General features: G+C 43.6%; 2 protein-coding genes across 3 annotated transcripts; both read right to left on the bottom strand.

Moving 5' to 3' along the window:
• Nucleotides 1–6496: 6496 nt before the first annotated feature.
• On the bottom strand, nt 6497–9660 carry LOC127334923 (glycolipid transfer protein 3-like). 2 transcript variants are annotated; one of them, XM_051361475.2, is made up of 6 exons: nt 8853–9660; nt 8548–8603; nt 7392–7513; nt 7134–7278; nt 6892–7035; nt 6497–6750 (listed from the first exon to the last, which is right to left on the bottom strand). In XM_051361475.2, exons 1-6 carry the CDS (start codon nt 9211–9213, stop codon nt 6715–6717), a joined length of 864 nt encoding a protein of 287 aa, XP_051217435.1. In that variant the 5' UTR covers nt 9214–9660; the 3' UTR covers nt 6497–6714. The 2 variants fall into 2 exon arrangements, with proteins under 2 accessions (XP_051217435.1, XP_051217434.1); XM_051361474.2 differs by having other exon boundaries at nt 7392–7522; nt 8853–9657.
• Nucleotides 9661–10125: 465 nt separating this feature from the next.
• LOC127334922 (zinc finger CCCH domain-containing protein 28) lies at nt 10126–17211 on the bottom strand. Its single transcript, XM_051361472.2, has 9 exons — nt 16481–17211; nt 16284–16379; nt 15758–15803; nt 15295–15384; nt 15004–15129; nt 12001–12082; nt 11692–11780; nt 11502–11610; nt 10126–10395 (listed from the first exon to the last, which is right to left on the bottom strand). The coding sequence occupies exons 1-8, from the start codon at nt 16873–16875 to the stop codon at nt 11518–11520; spliced, it is 1017 nt and encodes a 338-aa protein (XP_051217432.1). The 5' UTR covers nt 16876–17211; the 3' UTR covers nt 10126–10395; nt 11502–11517.
• Nucleotides 17212–18220: the final 1009 nt, after the last annotated feature.

Genomic DNA, 18220 nt, shown 5'->3' on the forward strand with positions numbered 1-18220 from the left:
AGAATCCCCAAATCCATAGCCACGGGGCTCAAGCATTGAAACTAGTTTCATGTAAGTCAGGTCATCACGGCAAATTTGGTTCTCTAGCATATCCTGACCATCCTCAAATTGTATCCTCACATCCCAAACTTCACTGTCTAGGCTACAAAGCAAATAGAAATGTCCAAATGAGTAAAATTGGACCTAAGGGCTTGAGAGGAAGATACATAACAGCGGCTAGATGGAGTAGAGCAACTTACCCATCTCCTCCATCGGCGTGGCTGCTTGTCCTGGTCGAGCTCGCCGCCGGGTCGTCCTCCCACATCTGGGCAAGGAAATGCTCCGACGCAACGTGCGCCGGCGGCCACAGGTCATCCAACCCGTCGTCATACACTCCGCCTTGTCCGCCAGCACCGCCGCCAGCACCGCCGCCTCCGCCAGCAGCGCCGCCGCTGCCGCCGCCATCGCCCTCCTCCATCGGTCGAAAAAGAAAAGGGGGGAAATAACAGAGATGGAGCCGAATCGTGGTAACGGCCACAGATGGAGCTGAATCGTGCCCTAACGGACGTTTGCTATGACATGTGGGACCGCCGGCTTAATTCTCGTTTAACGCCAGAGTTGCTCAATCTGTTACGAACTGCCCCAGAAGTTGCACTTACTTGAAAAAATTACCAGTGTTGGTACCTACTCGCAACCGCTGCCCCAAAAGTGGTATGTATATGTAATTTACTCTCACAGCAGCGACGGAGAAGAAAACTGGAAAAGTCTAGCTGAGGAAGAGATAGTTGGTGGTTAGATGGATACCGGTCGACTGATTCAAGATAAATTGTTATTCGTCTGATGCTTGTTAGGTCTTACTATTTGGTACTAGAATGTTTGCGGGGATTAGAGAGTATTGGGTGAAATTCCTATGGTTATTCAATTTCCGCCAAACTCTCATCTCCAATCCACTAGGTAGGAATAGAGTATTGAAAATTGAAAAAGTACACTAAGATTTAGAAAAAAGTGAGGATAAACAAGGATTAAACTCGCTCAATACTCTAACATCAAACATGCATTTAAAATAAATGGAGATTTAGAGTTTTCTACGAATAATCCCCACTAATACTCTAGCGCCAAACGAGGTCTAAGTTAGTAAGGCATTGTCCCTGATACAAAACACGGTTCTTTCTAGCATTTATGCCAGTTAAATAATTTAAAGCTTAATTGCCTATAACAAATGATTTTTTTATAGAAGAAATTTTTCTGAACTGATAAGTTAGCATCAGGTTGTCGCAATTCATAGAAGCTTACACCTAGACTCTACAAGTGGCTAAAATAGTTGTGGATCCATCCTTAAACTACGTTGTCATCCATGTGAGACAAAATAGCTCCACTACTAGCTCGAAACATGTAAAAACCTCCGTAAATAGATCTCTAGTCTCGGTGTGATGAAAAGACAACCATAAACAAACATAAATGAAGCAAATAGGAAAACTTGTAAATGATTTGCGAAGAATTAGAATTCTTACCATTAAATATTAGACCATTTGTGTATAGCCAATACGATTAAATAATGGTAATTGCTTCCTCCCTGATGATAATTCTTAACGTGTGATCTATTCCATGTAATTAGTTGTCATATGTTTGCAACATATGATAGGTAGTATAAGTTAATAGCCACTAATCATAATTTAGAAGGTGCGAACTTGCACTAGAAAAAGGTGCTAAATTATCGTATTATGGTGACAAGACTGGCACCGTAAGTTTGGCACGAATTTTAATTTTAGACATACTTTTATTTTCTAATTTTTTTTATTGTCGACTGGCACTTCTAATAGATGGACGCTTTATGCACATAATTCAAACAAAAAAATACCATTTCTCTGCAGATTCCAACAACAAAAATTAGTCCCTTGCAACAACTGAATAATTGTCCACCGTTCAGGGAGAAAGTTTCATGTGAAAAGTGCATGAAGCCACATGTGCGATTTTGCTAATTAATAATAATTTTAATGGACTAATGTATGCAATGAGTTTTACTTGTAGGACTTGTCTATAGCCAATCCTTGAAGCATGTGTTGGCTTTAAGGCGGAAAGAAGAAGAAAGTGAAGATCAATTGTTGACCGAGGGGTTATTCAATGAGTAATCCGAAGTTTGGTCATGAGAAAAGTTGAGCATATAGCAAGTATGCCTTTGGAGGTGGAGGTGGAGGAGGAGGAGGAGGAGGAGAAGAAGAAGAAGATTGATAGAGTTCTCATGTGAATCTTCAAGACTTTTAGGTCTTTTTGTACTACTATTGAGGATTTTTAATAAATTGGTGGAATTTCGCAAAAAAAAACATTATGAAGAAAGAAGAAATGAAGTGAAAGTTAAACACGAACCATCTAGAAGAGACCATATGCTTGAAGCTTTTCGTCCATATGATGATCATAGATATATGAAGATATGCCGAAGATGATGCCCTCCCATAGTGGAGCACGGGGGGGCAGTCCGCAAGACTTCATCAAGGAAGAAAAATCAAGAAAGGCGTTTCATCTTGTTGCATGCAAGAGCGGCATCATCTAGCTCAAGCGGAATAAACAAGTTTAAGGTTTGTTCTTGATAGTCTTCCTTTTTTACCGGTCTCTTGTTGTTGTTGGAAGACCCGGTTTTAGAATCGATAGACTTATTATCAAGTCTCGAATGAGTAACTTGATCATATGGTTCGGAGGGAGCTCAAAACCTAATATGCTTGGCATCATCTTTTTTATTGTTAATTAAATCTTATCCATATGGTGATTTAGAGTTTGTGGTTATTTCCATAACAAGCTCTAGATCATAGAAAAAAAATTGTATGGAAAACTTGCATTTTCAACGTTAGATTTTTTACTGGTTTTCATTCGAGTAGGTTCTCACCTCTAAATTTGTGAAAAAGATGTCCCCTACTTTTTGTGGGGTAGTACTGGTGTGGCCACCGATAGTATCGCTATCTCCACGGAGGAGGTACTACCGCTGCCCATCCATCTGGTACGTAGGCGCCGGAACCACTGTTGCGGTATTGTTGATGCTCCTCTAGGAGCGGTGGTACCACCTGTGGCACCCCTAGTTCAACATGGGAATTGCTTTGGCCCAGAACCCCGATCGGTACCCGACCGGTACCTGGCCTGGAAGTACCATTAATTGAGCCACGTTTTACGTGACTCGTGGTAGTAGCGGCCATGGTACCGTTCAAGTACCATTCCGTTGGTTTCACGCTAGCAGTAGCACCACGTTGGTTACCCCTCAGTTACCGCTCTCAATGTCATGTTCATGGAATAGGCACCGGTACCCAGACCGGTAGTACCAGTCCCTATTCTGAGGGCGTTGATTGGAGCTAACAGTAGCACCGCGAGCATTGACTGGGGCTAACGATAACACCTGGAGCGGTACTTCCACTCGCTCGGATGGTAGTACCGGTCGTGCGCGAATTTGTACATAACAATCAGGAAGCCTATTTAAGGGGCCTTCTTCTCCAAAGGCTCCCTAATATTGAGAGAGCTTGTTTGCCTGCATTATTGACCTTCCTTGAGCTTGGTATCTCCCTATTTGATCCATGAGTCTTGTTCCAGTTTGAGGTTAAAAGAGAGAAGATCTAGATCAACTATCTTACCTATCAAATCCCCTCTTTGTGAGTGAATCCCCTCTTTGTTCTCCTATTGTGTTCTTACTCACTTATTCCCACAATCTTTTGTAGCTTTGGTGGAAATTGAGAGTGAAGTACTTGTCATATTTCAATTGGTACATTGATTTGAGTTCTCCACGGTGATAGCTGGAAGTGAGAGTTCATGATTTGATTACTTCGGGTACTTGTACTGAGAGCTTGTTCCTCTTGAATATTTTGACCCAAGATAACTTGGTGATCTTGGTGGTATTCTTGAGGCCTCCAGTTAAGTTGTGGATATTGCCTCAAGCTTGAGGCCTTTTGTAGTGGATTACTTGGGGCCTCCAATCAAGTTGTGGAGATTGCTCCAAGCTTGTACATGTTCAGTGACCACCCTCAAGGGTCCTATAGTGGATTGAGGTTTTTTTTTGTTGGAAGGCTCGAGAAGAATACAATGAGCCATCGTGCCGCTTGGGGAGCATTGCGCCTCCACAGTGGTACACGAGAGATTACCATCTGCAAGGGTGTGAACTTCGGAACACATCATCGTGTTTTGCATCCCCTCGGTTATTCATATACCCTAGATCTTTACTTGTGCACTTTATTTTTGATAGCCTTCATTCTTGAAGTTTTTAAATTGCTTGTTCACCCCCCCCCCCCCCCCCCCGGGCTCATTCTAGGGGACGTCCTTGTCCTTTCATCATGGTCGCAAGTCTAGGTCCAATTGTATCTCGCATGAATGTCGTCACATTTGGTGGTATCTCCAAAACCGTAACAAATGTGTCGCTCTTCTGACGAACGATATTGTAAAGATCTAGATTTGTTCTTGATATTTCCTAGCCACTTCTCCTTGCAAAATATGATTTCCAACCCATCATTGATAGCAAATGGTTCAAAATCTGAAGAAATGTTACTTTATCACCGTTAGACCCGCCCAGAAGTTTGTTTCCCGGTTTTCAATACACCGGGGATAAGTCTCTGAGCCTCTCTATATTTTCTTCTTAGAAGAGTTTTGTCAAATCACATCCTCACAAAGAAGTTTCGGTGTGATGTGTGGCCGAATGTTAACCACCGAAAAAGCTTAACGCATGCGTAGTATGGGTCGGCCCGCATCGTATGAACATAGCAAACAACATATATATTTTGAGTGTATGCGAATATACGCAGACGGTTGCCGGTAGGAAAACCGTGTGCCTTACTTCTATACTTGCACACGATTTTTTCTCAATAATTGCGTGCAAAATTTTTGAGGTCAATTACCCTTTCCATAATCCTTACTTATGGGATATTGAATTATTTTAGTTAATTTTATGTTTTGTTCCAATGAGGCATCAGACTGTCGTGTTAATAAATTTCGATACAGCAAAGCATGTGGCACACGATTGGTAATTCAGAATCGTATGCGACGTTCAAGTTGGCACACGATGTATTTCTATACCATCGTGTGTGGATCTTGCCTATGTTTCGGTGGATGTTAGTCGTTTGTGATTGGGTCCACATGAACCCCGTCGTGCGGTGGAAATGTATAACGGGTTAACTTTCGAGGAAAGGCGTCAATCAAAATTGATCCTTAATTCTGCTATAGATTCAAATTTTATGATTACGAATTGATCAACCTCCCAGGCTATCTCCCAATATCGATCAATCTCTCTAATTCTGCCTTCGCCCACCAAAATCCAAGAACACAAAGCCTCTGCCCGAATGGCGGGTTTCGTACCGTACCGCCCTCCAGGGTATACCATTTTGACGAGGAAGACATGACCTTCTACATGACCTTCACCCATAGTGTTGAGAGACAGAACAAGCTGTTCGAGGAGGCGCTGAACACATATGATCAGGACACGCCCGACTGCTGGCAGAACGTGGTGCGCACTGTGGGCGGCGGCAAGACGGTTGAGGATGTGAAAAGGTACTATCAGGAAACTCCTCTAGTCATAGTAGGAAAATGTTTTTCTCTTAACATATATTAACTACATAATATATTGAGTTTTTTTATGGACACGAGGCCACACAAGATCAACAAAACTCACATACTAACATTCGTTATGTTTTACATCCGTATAACTCACCTTTGCACTAGTGTCTTTTTTTGTTGCAACTAATTTCAAATTACAATATTCACTAGCATTTTCTGCAATGTAACATCATAGCCATTAAAGATTGTTATTTATTGTTAATATATCACTTTATGAGTTATATTTTTTGTCACCTAACACTACAACACATTATTATTTTTTCTTAAAAAATACGTAGGTTCAGTTTGGTTCATTTAGAAAACTATCTGTTTTTTTTTTATTTTGTTTTTTTTGAAAGGAAAGCAGCTAGGGAGACCCCACAACACAATGTTTTTAAGAAAAATACATGAGTGGTTGGGTTCTACATCTATCTCCCTATAAAAGTGAGGTAGGCTAACTTTTTGAAGATTATTTAGTGGAACCAAGCTCCTCAAAGATAATGTGTTGTTGTATACTTAAGTATGCACATCTTTGATAATAATCGGTAAAAGGAATACTGCTGACACTTTGTAGACGCTTCTAGAGTGCACGAATGTAACTGAAATATGATCAGGTTTCTACAGTAGGAGCATAGAGTAATCCGATTGGGTAAGTATGCATACAATTTCTTGGTCATGGTTTGCGGACTTCTGATGTTTTTTTTTCGGGGGGTCATCCTAGCTGTAATCCCAACTCCCTAGCGATAATATAATATGCTATGTGGTCTTATAAATGAAACGACAAGCGTATTTCCTTTTTTAGCTACGAATTGAGAAAACTCAATTCGTACCCGATGAGCATGGATATCCAGTCAAACTACAACGTTTAGTTGTCCCACAAAAAAGTCAACATTTAGTTGAATTTTATTCTGTTATATGCAATCAAAACTATATTTTGGGGTAATTGGGTCGAGTTGCTCGGTGAAAAGTGGAACTTACTAAATCTAAGAAAGATACTAGTCAAATACATTGCCTAGGCAGCACCTGTACACAAGGTCACTACGAATCTAAAATTCTACTACCCTACAAGAAGACCTATTTACCGAGTGAGGCACACGGGGAACTCAAAAGAGTCAAATATGTACACAGACAAACCAAGGTGGTATTCACAGGAAACTGAGACCATCTTTAGCTCCGCCTTCATGTCGACTTCAGCCTGTCCAGTCTGAACTTGGCCTGCGAACCATGAAAGATCAATACAAAGCATGGAATCATATTATTTTTTACGGTGTAAATTCACCAACTAAAAACTTTAAACTCTAACAACATTCAGAAAATTAATCAGAGGGACTAATATATACAGAAAGTTCTGCTGACCAGCATGTTATGGATGTCGACAAGGAAGGGCTGGAGCAGCGGGATGAGCCTCTCGATTTCGTCCTTCAGAACACTGCGACTCGGGTCCTTCCCGACAAGCCATCCGACAAAGACCTTCCTCTCAGGGATGAGCTTCATTGCGATCTGTGTCGGAAAAATAGTAACAACTGTGCATGTCAACCTTGTAGGTCTTTGTCGAAGGAGAAAAAACTACAGGCTGAAAAAATTAAGTGATTCCTGACCTTAGATGCTGCCGAAGCAATCCAGCCATGCCATGGCTTGAGAGAGACCTTGTACGCAGCTTCTACAAGCTGCGCAAGGCTCTGGTTTTCAGAACCCTCCTCATCCTCCAGTCTCTGTAACAGCGCAACAGTGAAATCCATGGATCTGGTGATGTTACACAATAAGATGAATACATGAGGAGTGGTGCATTAATAATTATTAAGCAGTCCTGTGACAGAACATCATACGGTGATTGTTGCTGCATCTGATTCATTTACCTAGTGAGCCACAGTACAGCTCTTGCACAGCTATCGGCCTTCCTTGCCGTGCCCTCATCGGCCTCTTTCTCCACCATCGCCGTCAAAGTGGAGTATTTAGATGGGTCCAGCAAGTATAACTCCTGCAGCCTCTGCAACAGGGATCAATCATTCAGAACAAGAAAAACAAATCATGCAGAGAGACTGAACACATGGAATCTTGTGGATTCACAAAACATTTTTAAAACAGATGGTGAAATCTATACTCCATCTGAGTCGCCATCTGTTCGCGTCAGCGCTCTCGCGTGTTACGACTTACGGCGAAAACCGACACACGGATACTTCGATTGTTAAATCGAAAAAAAAAAGAATAATCCGATTGTTACAGTCCACTACCAAAACCATCAGTGCTTCACTACTAGCCAAGTCTCGGTTTGTTCATGTCGTCACGGTTATAGAGGAGCCCTCCCTATGCAGCCCCTGCCAATCCAAATACTCATATCCAGACAAACTGCTGCCATCCCCATCATCGCCTTTATTTAGAAAAAAAGATCATCTCTATCTTGATAACTGGATTACGTAGGAGAAGAGACCGTAGCTTCTAGCAGCAAGGAAAAGAGAAAACATCAAGGAGGAACGGACAAGAAGGTTAGCGTCTAAGCACGGCCTTAAGGACGGGGATGTGACCGGAGCAGTTGGATGCCGGCCGGCGGCCTGTGTGCGGCACACGTAAAGGGGACCCGATACAATATCTGCTATCACTTCGTCACCCCTTGCGAAAGCAAAAGTTCTATAGATATGGAAATGGATTTTTTCTTAACCGTGCAATGGTGGACGCGAATGAATTGGAGCTAGTAACCTTTGGCGCCTAGCCGTGTGGCCGGCACGGGACGAGATAAAAATACCCCACGGGATGGTCCACCTGCACACACGCCCATCAGTTTTCAGATGTGAATTCTTGGGACCTGCCATTTTCTTTGGGATTTTTTTGGTCTCAGGTAGGGGTGTGATCGGGACTCTCCGCCTACTGGTTCATGACAACAGCTGATCAGAACTTTTGTTTTGCTTCAGGAAAAATACTTTTGTTTAGCTAGATCAGGGTGGGACTGACCAACGGCAATCTAACCTATCCTAGTTAACCCCGGGAGAAATGAGAGTGGAAGAGTTGTTTATTTACCTCGATGTTCCGTTGGACGTCGAGCCGCAGCACAGCCATTGTCGGACCAATCTTATCTGCAATCCCGTGAGGGAGGCGATGTATCAGCGACAGGGCAAAGAACAACAAGGACCACATCTCCACATCCACATGGAGATTAAAGCGAAAAGAAAACAAGAAGAGCAAAGCTGCGCAGAGGCCCGTGAAGAAAATCGATCGAAGCACAGCACAGCAAAGATGATGAATCGGGTGCAGAAAGAACACCAAGAAAATCAAAAAAATGGGAGGAGATTTTCGACCAAGATCAGACGAGTTTGCTCACTCACCGAGCACCTGGAGGAGGAGCAGGGAGATGCTGAGGAAGGGTAGAGTGGGAGGTGACGACGACAGCTTGCCGTGGCTGATCGGGGAGAGCTCCGCGATGGCCAGCCTTATCTCGGACCACTCTTCCAGCTCCTCCTTGTCCTTCTTCTCCTTCTCTGCCGCTTCATCCTCGTTCTCCTTCGCATCCTCTTCGCTGGCACTTTCTATCTCACCATCCGTCTCTCCTTCGCCCTTCTCTCCTGCGGCAGCAGCTGCCACTAGCACTGCCTCTCCCTCTAGGGCTTCGTCTTCTGCCGCTGCTCCTTCGTGCCGTGGCCCGTACAAGGCCATTGCTTCTCCCCCATCTCTCTCCCTCTCTACCATGAAATCCCCTTGCTGCAGAGCCCCGACCCAAACCCAAACTAACAGCAAACCATGGTGAGCCTCCGACTTCTTGCTCGACTTCAGAGAGAGGGACAGGGTGTGTGTGTGTGAGAGAGAGAGAGTCGAGGTCAAACACCTCCAAACGCTGCTGGCAGGGCTCAAGACTTCCGTAGAGCTAATAAAATGCAAGGAAAAGCCCTGCAGATGCACTCAATCCTCTCCTATTGGGTGTTTCAGAACGCCCCCATTGTTTACGCAAACCTACAAAAACGTACGCCCTGTTTATGTGTGCAGATACAGGGGCGGTTCTGAATCACGATAGGTTTAGGTTCGGCTAGTTTTCAACTCCCGCCATTATTTATAAATCTTGATGTAGATGCCTCGACAACAAATGTTAAACAAAGCTTTTGGGTTATCTTATCAAAAAACTGTAGCAATTACACGGACGCCACGACGAGCCAAAGCTTTTGGGTTATCTTGTCAGACTGGTCCTCACAACAGTTGTGCCATGACGAACCAAAACGCACCGCCCATGCCATATTTTACACAATGCTTGGCCAAATTTAGCAACAGATTCAATGGGCATACGAAAATAACATGCACAAGCTACCAGTGCAGTTTGACGTTTATTTCGTGCAAATTTTCTGAAAGCAGCAGCTGCAGCATAACAGATGTCGATGTCGTGAAATTTTTTCTTAAAGCAGCATCTGCAGTAGAACAGCTTTGTTCTTTCGTGAACAACGTCACTTGGCCCTGCTGGGCAATCCGTGTCCATTTACTCTATTTGGCACGATCGGCTAACAGGTCAGCTATGAACTAGACACAGGCGCACAAACTTGAATCAAAGATGTGCGAAGAGAACAACTGATGGTCAGGAAAAATCAATTATGCAAAAGATAAAGCGATACCAACTAAAAGTCTGAAACATCATTATCAAGACCAAGTGCAAAACTGAACATGCAAAGCCCAGCGTAAAGTGAACTATCCCGAAGCTGAAAGTAAAATTCAAGCAAACCATCCGAACATTACACGATTATAACAAGTTTTTCTTCCAGATATAGCAGGCTCTCATACTCTATGGCACCTTAGCAGCACAACAGCCAGCGCAGCAGCTCTTTGGCAGCGTAGCAGGATTAGCAGCGGCGGAGCGGTAGCAGCGGCGGCAGCGCAGGGCACTCAAGACTGAGGAAACAAGGAGTACCCACTTGTTAATGAGAGCTAATTGCATTGTAAATTAAAACGGAAAACTAAACAATGAGAACTCTGCTAGTACATTCAGGATTTTTAATAAATGAGAGAATCAGCATGGAAGACACTAACCAGTCTTACACTAAAACACAATGAATTAGGCAAGACTTATTCCAGCTGACTTACCGAATCATGCATATTAAAGATGTGAGAGCACAATATTTTTTACGAGGCTTCAATGAATAGTACATATATATAATCTATTTTCCTTTTTTTAATTACAACGGCAACTGTACCACCACTTACAAAAAGAACTCTTAACAATAAATGAATAGATCATTTATCACAACCAAACTAGAGACTAATTGGACAGAGGAAGAAATGCACTAGCACAACATAGACAGGTCATGCCACAGATATATTAGCTTATTATAATTTCGTCGTTTCCACATAAATGTCAAACCTGCACTGCCAATCCCACAAACTAACATGATTCTCCAAAACACTGGACCTATATAGCAGGCCATTCGCCATTGTTGTGGAGTTCACGCATTGAAAAGAGCATAAATAGAGGAGCTAATCTCGCTAAGTAATAAAGGTTATTATATACAACTCAATGGATCAAAGAAACAAGAAATAATCTCATAGTACAACTTAGAACAGCACATGCTTTTCTTATCTTCTTCCCGGCACAAAAAGAGGGATTAGCATTATTGACCCCATGAAAAAGCACTAGCTTAGGCAAAATAACATGAGAGAATCTTATGGAAAAAAAATTGCAATCTTAGAACAACATTTCTGACATGGCCACACAAAAATTGCACGTACACATAAATATACTCAATGGTGACTCTCTCAGAAATGTTAGATTACTCATATGGAATACATATTTAATTAACAAATTTTGGCAATCTTAAAAAAAACTCTCCACCTATTTTTAATGGACAAAAAAAAATGTCCAGAAAGAAAGATTAAGGTTAACTTGTAGTGAGGATTTCTAGGGGTGTACAGCCTCATGTGTGTATTCAGCAGCCATGCATTACTAAACTGATTCTGGATTCAAAAAAGAAAAAAAATTCATTGGATATAGGTAACTTTACTTTATCTAAGAGGACTTCAGTTTGAAGATGGGTGGTAAAAGCGGCAGGCAGGTCGCGTACATTCTCCCCGTTTAAAATCACGGCAAACTTCAACATTGTCATGTGCCACCTAGTAGAAGAGATGCAGCAAAATGAATGCGCTAGCTAGTAGCTCATAAAGTAGCATAAATACATGAAAAGACATACAAACCTCAGTTTGTGAATCAGGATGTACAAATCTGCAGGATTCTCTATTGCACATGTTTTTCAAGTAGTCCCTGCAAACTTGCGCCTTAGGACCTGTGTTTTAAAGAAAATTATCATAAGATCAGTTTCCGTTGCAAAAATAGGGTAACAAAACTAGAGAAGGCAGTTAATTAATATGTAATCATGCATTATTAATATACGGAACACTCAGGGGTCGAGACTACATTTCCAGAGAGGAAAACTAGGGCTCCTTTTCCAAATAAATTGAAACTGAAAATCAGGTGGGGGAGGAGGGGTGCCATTTGTTATTTACCAGCGAAAGTTCTAGGGGGTGAGAGAGGAGGAGCCATCATATGTAATCCATGTGGTGGTGGTGGCGGCGGTGGCATGTAAACCTTGAGGATAAAAACACAATTTAGAAATATATACTATCCATGATAAACTTATCTACAATATCTAAATAGTAACTAAGTTGATTTCTCTCAACATGCAAACTATACACATCAGCAAGTCTCTAATTGGTCCACGTCATCATTTTATTTTTAGGTTTTTTAACGAGCAGTTTCTTTTCTTTTACCATACAAGTTTGATGTAGGCATGTAGCACTCACAAGGCCTTCTCCTTCATAACTCCCCGCATTTAACCCAGTTTCGCCCGGGCTCTCTTCATCTCAATTGGTAACTAAAGGCATTGAATTGGTGGTCAACTGAAACTTCATTGTCTCTACCACTATCATAACGAGACAACCAATCGACTTTCCCCTTCTCTTTTTTATATTAACTTTCCCACGGGTAAAAAAGGTAATCTCACGTTCAATCACTAGACGATTCCCATACTATGATCAACGGAACAACACACTCATCCCTTCCCAATCTTTTTCAAAATTCCACCGCGCCACCCTGTAGAGCCACCATCTCTTTCCACAGATCAGCAGGCTTGACACGGGCGAGCAAGCAACACAACCGTTAGCCAACGTAGTTTGCCGCCGCTGTTCCTCCCTTTTATTTTTTAATGGGCGGAATTTTTTTCGAGAAAACGCAATGACATTGCGTTTCTTTTCATTGCATAGAAGAAGAGTACAAACATCCTAAGAGGGTTAGTGCAGAATTAAAGTTACAGGGATTAGTGCACATCCCAGGTGGTTGGAATGATGTCTCTAAGACCAGCTGCTACAGCTTTCGCCCAAAGCGCCGCCTCATTCCTAATCCTATCCAGAGTTACAAAGACCTCGTTATCGAAGGTGCAGGCGTTCCTCTGCTTCTAGATCATCCATGCTGTTAGAAGCGTGGCAGAGGCCAGACCTTTGCGCATGGGCTTTGACGTGGCAAGCTTGGCCATGAGCCACCATTCGTTGAGCGATGGCTCGCCATCAGGTGGCCGGCACATCAGTCGTAGCCAGGACAGTGTCTCGTGCCACACTTGCCTCGAGAAGGGGCATGTGATGAGTAAGTGATGCATTGTCTCAGGCTCTTGATCACACAGGGTGCACCGAGGGTTATGTTGGAGGCCACGGCGTTGCAAACAGTCAGCCATCCAGCATCCGTTCTTGTTGGCCAGCCATAGGAAGAATTTGACCCGCAGGGGTGCCCAGCTTTTCCAAATTAGTTTCCAAGCATTGCAAGTGGTCGATCCCTGGAAGGAGGCGAGTTAGCAGGAGCGCGCCGAATATGCACCGCTAGGGCTTCACTTCCAGAGCAGCTGATCGGGCATGTCTGTTAGGGTAATCAGTTGCAGTTGGCGCCAGATTTGGAGGTATTGCCCGATCTCGTGCACGCCGAGGACCCCGTGTACGTCGCGTGCCCAGTTGTTGTCTAGCATGGCATCTGCAACCGTTCTGGTCTTCCTCCGCCTCTTGGGAATGGGCGGAATTGGAAGGGGGCCTTGCCGCAGTGGTAAAGCTGCTGCCTTGTGGCCAGGAGGTCACGAGTTCAAGTCATGGAAACAGCCTGTTCAAAAAATTGCAATGGAAGGCTGTCTACAATGACCCAATGTGGTCCGATCCCTTCCTGGACCCCGCGCGAAGCGGGAGCTTCATGCACCAGGCTGCCCTTAATGGGCGGAATTGAATCTTGCAGATGATTCTCATCCAGATGGCAATCTCCTACACCGGTTGATTTTTGGGTGGAATTCTTGACGAATTGAATGGATGTGACTGCCTAAATCTCCCGTCATTTTTGTTACCTTTTTTGTGTTTCTTTCAATTGCTAAATCGTTCATTTGCGGTATGCCGATTAATTTATTTCTGCAGATTGTAGCCATCCCGTTATTTGTTACATAACAATTTGGCCTTATGTGTTATATTGCTTGCAGGTGATATCCTATATATCTCTACACGCAGAATGTGTTTCTTATCAAGTTTTGTTGATCTCCAGGGGTTATTTTATTCGGTGATTCTCTTCCAAGTTCCAACTCGATCCGTGTCTTCTTTGAAAAGTAAGCTGACAGTGCTCCCGTACCTTGGAAACTATAGTCTTGCTTTCTACATGAGAAAAAGATCAGGTACTTTGGCAGAGCAATCTTTTTGTCTATGAGTTCTATCTCCAGCAAGTATACAACATGTATGTTGAATGAGCAGGCATATATATGCAGTATCAACTGCTCTCACACCGGAGATTAATGCCAATCTTCTGGGCTAAAGTGTGGTGACTGAGTGAATAGTACATGTGTTGACGTACATGTATGTCTACTGTGTGAATTTCAGAGTTTGGTGCAAACTTAGTAAGGCCCATCGAAGACAAGTGGTACAGAATAAGCTCCTAATAATTCTTCACATGATTTTCTCTTCGAAATCATGTACGCATGTAGGGTATTTGGAACATAGTCCCAATCCATACAGATGCAGAACTAGGATGATCCCATGTTCTCAAGTTTATAGTTTGTATTTGGGAGTGCCTGCTGCCATTTGGTTTGCCTTGAAAAAAACAAATAGCATGGCGCTTCAGTATGTGAGCTACAGAATATTGTAGCATTGCAACCAGTGTTTCTAAGAGGTCTACTGTCCAAGGATTGAATGCAACTTGAAGTACATTCTCACAGTAATTTGTTGGATGGAGCTTACACAATAGTTTAGTTTCTATGAATTCCCGCTGCAACGCACTGGGTTTCATCTAATAAAGCACAAAAGACATCCGCAAATATAAAAAAAAACTATGTGGTTATATATTTACCAACTCATTTCTTAAAGATTCGCTTACTGGTTAGCAGGTACATAATATATTCCAACATAATTTCTTCATGGGAAAGAGATACAGAGGATAATTTCTCATCAACAACAGGGTATTATGTGAAGACAGTATCCTCAAAAGAAACTCATTACCATCTCAGGGTATTGCATTTGCATGGGAATATCCCTCATTGGTGGGGGTACCATTGGTTGTGCCATTACATGAGTGTACCGACATGATATACGGTCACACCTCCCACGCAAGAAATCTTGGCAAACCTTTGAACAACAACAAAAAATATAAATCAGTAAATTGTGTTCAAAATATATGAAATGCTAGGGGGGGGGGGGGGGTATATTCTTGCTTTGAAAGAGAATTTGACATGCGAGCAGCTATGTGGGGAAGTTAGTAATACAATCTTTAACATGAGACAAAAATATTACAATTGGAGTCTCTTGAACAGCTGAATGGTGCAAGAAGCGGCACTCATTTGCTGATCTTGAACATCGCCCACGTGCAAAATCTCTGCACACCTGATAAATGTTTAAAGGAAGTGTGCTTAAGTTGGGCAGTACCGAATAATAGATGCAGAAGAAAAAGAGCATATCATAAGATCAATAGATCAGCATAGCTTGAGAAGTGGCTCATTCTAAATGTATGGACAAGATAGCTGTGAAATTGTTGTTATCTTCCATCTGTTCTAACAAAAGGCTTTTTGCTCTTTGTCCCTTAGGGTCAAACCACGTAGAACATAAACCCTAACATCTAACTTCTATTATCATTTTAACCAAGCTAACAACTCGTAATTAGCAGAGAACACCAAATACTGAGAAAACCTGAACTGCCAAGGCAAAGGGCCAGCCAACAAATGTATCTAAGAAAAACATTGAAGTTCAAAAATCTTACTGTCCTCAGATGTGGGACGTCCAAACCAATTGATCTCAGCATAGTCCTGTACAAAATAGACCAAAACAAAGCTGGAATAAGAAAGCTGAAACCAAACCCACGCACGTGCTGAACCACCCATATGAGAACCTAAGCAACACGTGCAGGCACATTGGCACACTCAACAAATGTAGAAAGCCGTCCAGGCTGTGTAAGCCTGTATATATTGCGAATGTACCAAAACTGCCGGATTGAAATTTTAAAACTAACCCACACATAACAGGGCTCTCAGTAATCTGTATCAGATGTAAGCCCAATGTTACAATGCACAATATCAAGCAAGCAATTTCATCATTTAGATGGCTACTGCTGCTAATACTTTAGAGACCGACCTATAACCAGGATTTTCCAAACATATATGCTTCGAACTAGCATAAATAAACCCGCATTAGTCTGCATCTTAACATCAAACCAATTCCGAGGCACGCGGGTCAAACCAAGCTAATTGAATCGAACAAACAGCGAGGGGGTGGGCGTGAGCTCATACTCCTGGATATGGGGAGGCGGGTGGTAGTATCGGCAGGTTCTGCCCCGGAAGCAGTTGTTCCGCAGCGAATCCGCGCATGCCGTCACCTTGTTCTCCCTGACCGCCGAATTCCCAAATCAACAAAATCAGAACAACAAGCAGCAAACGCAAACACACATGAGGCATTGCGGGGAGGATGCGAGATCTCGCGCGTTTACCCGTCGACGGAGATGGACTGGTGCGGGTGCGCGTACTTGCACTCGAGGTCGGAGCGGGTGCACCTGTCGCGCAGGTAGTCGCGGCACGCCTCGACAGTGAGGTCGTTCTGCCGCCGCCGCTTGACGTCGGGCTGGCGCGGGCTGCGGCTCCGGCTCCGACTACGGCTCCGGGCAGGGCTCCGGCTGCGGCTACGGCTACGGCTACGGGTTTGGCGGCCGCCGCCAGGGGAGCGGGAGGGAGACGGGGAGCGCCTGGGGGAGGGGGCGGGAGATGGGGAGAGGGAGAGGCGGCGCTTGCGCGGCGGGAGCGGAGGCGACGGCGAGCCAGCGGGGACGGGGGTGGGGTTGGGGTTGGGGTCGGCGGTGTCGGCGTTGGGGATTTCGGCGGAAGCCATGGGGGAAGAGAGGGACAGGGAGAGAGACAGAGAGAGACGCGCGGCTCAGCGCAGTGGCTTGGTATGGCAGTGGCCAGCCAGCCCGCCTGGGATCGATCCCCGCAGGGGACGATTTTCAGGTGTCTCACCGGGGCTTTGCTCCAGAATAAAATCCCCTCCACACATATGTGCCACAACTACTAGCTCCTAGGGACACTCAAATTATGTGTGCTGTGTGTATAGTTCTAGAGTCTAACTTGTGCATTAGTGGTGTGCGTGTGTGTGGTGTGAGTGTGGTGTTGAGTTAGTGCATAAGTTCAGATACTACAACTGTAACACAGATCGAGGGGTCTAAAAAAAAAAAAAAAAAAAAAAAAAAAAGGGAGAGAGACAGAGGGGCGAGGGGACGGCTGTACGACAAGATCTAGGTTTAGAGTTTTCCTTTTTGACTTTTATATTTTGGAAAGCAGGCGAGGTGCTTGTCTCTTTTTTTTTACTCAAATGCGGCTAAATGTAGCCTTTCAAAAAAATCGAAAAGAACAATTCAAAATTTTAAAAATAATTAGACAAAAATATTAATTCCTTCGATCTAAATTAATTGATTTAGCTTTGTCTTGTATATCTAGGGTATTGTTGCCACCGCGTGTCGAGTAAGCACAATGAAATCGCTTGGAAGGTTTTTCTATTTACATGGCATTCTTTTTGGACTTTTTCACATGGCCTATTTGATTCAGAATACTTGAAGCCATGGATGAATCAGAAAACATAGGATTTCATGGCATGTTGAATTGTGCACAAAATGAAAACACATAAATGTGTACTTTTGCCTAAGAAGGATGGGGAGAGGACCGAACTTTAGGTCCATTAGCCTAATTCATGCTATTGCCAAGATTATCGTCAAGGTGCTTGCGCTTCGTTTGGGTCCTCTCATGGACCACCTTATCTCCAATGCCCAAAGGGCATTCATCAAGCATTCATGACAATTTCCTTTATGTGAAGAACATTGCGAAGAGATTTCACAAAAACAAGACGCCGGCGCTTCTTTTCAAGATTGATATCCGGAAGGCCTTCGACTCCATTCGTTGGGAGTTCATTGTCGACCTTCTCCAACATCGTGGGTTCCCCTCGAGATTTCGCAATTGGATCACCGCGTTGTTATCTACTTCCTCATCTTGTGTGCTTCTCAACGACATTGCCGGCAACCCCATCTTGCATGGCTGGGGCCTTAGGCAAGAAGACCCTCTCTCTCCGCTACTCTTTGTCCTCGCTATTGACCCGCTTACTCAAATCCTTGATGGGGCAACTCGGCATGGCCTTCTTCACAAGCTTCGAGGTCGTGGAACTATTCTTAGAGCTTCACTCTATG

This window comes from Lolium perenne, chromosome 2 (assembly GCF_019359855.2).
Source record: "Lolium perenne isolate Kyuss_39 chromosome 2, Kyuss_2.0, whole genome shotgun sequence".
Classification (NCBI taxonomy): Eukaryota; Viridiplantae; Streptophyta; class Magnoliopsida; order Poales; family Poaceae; genus Lolium; species Lolium perenne.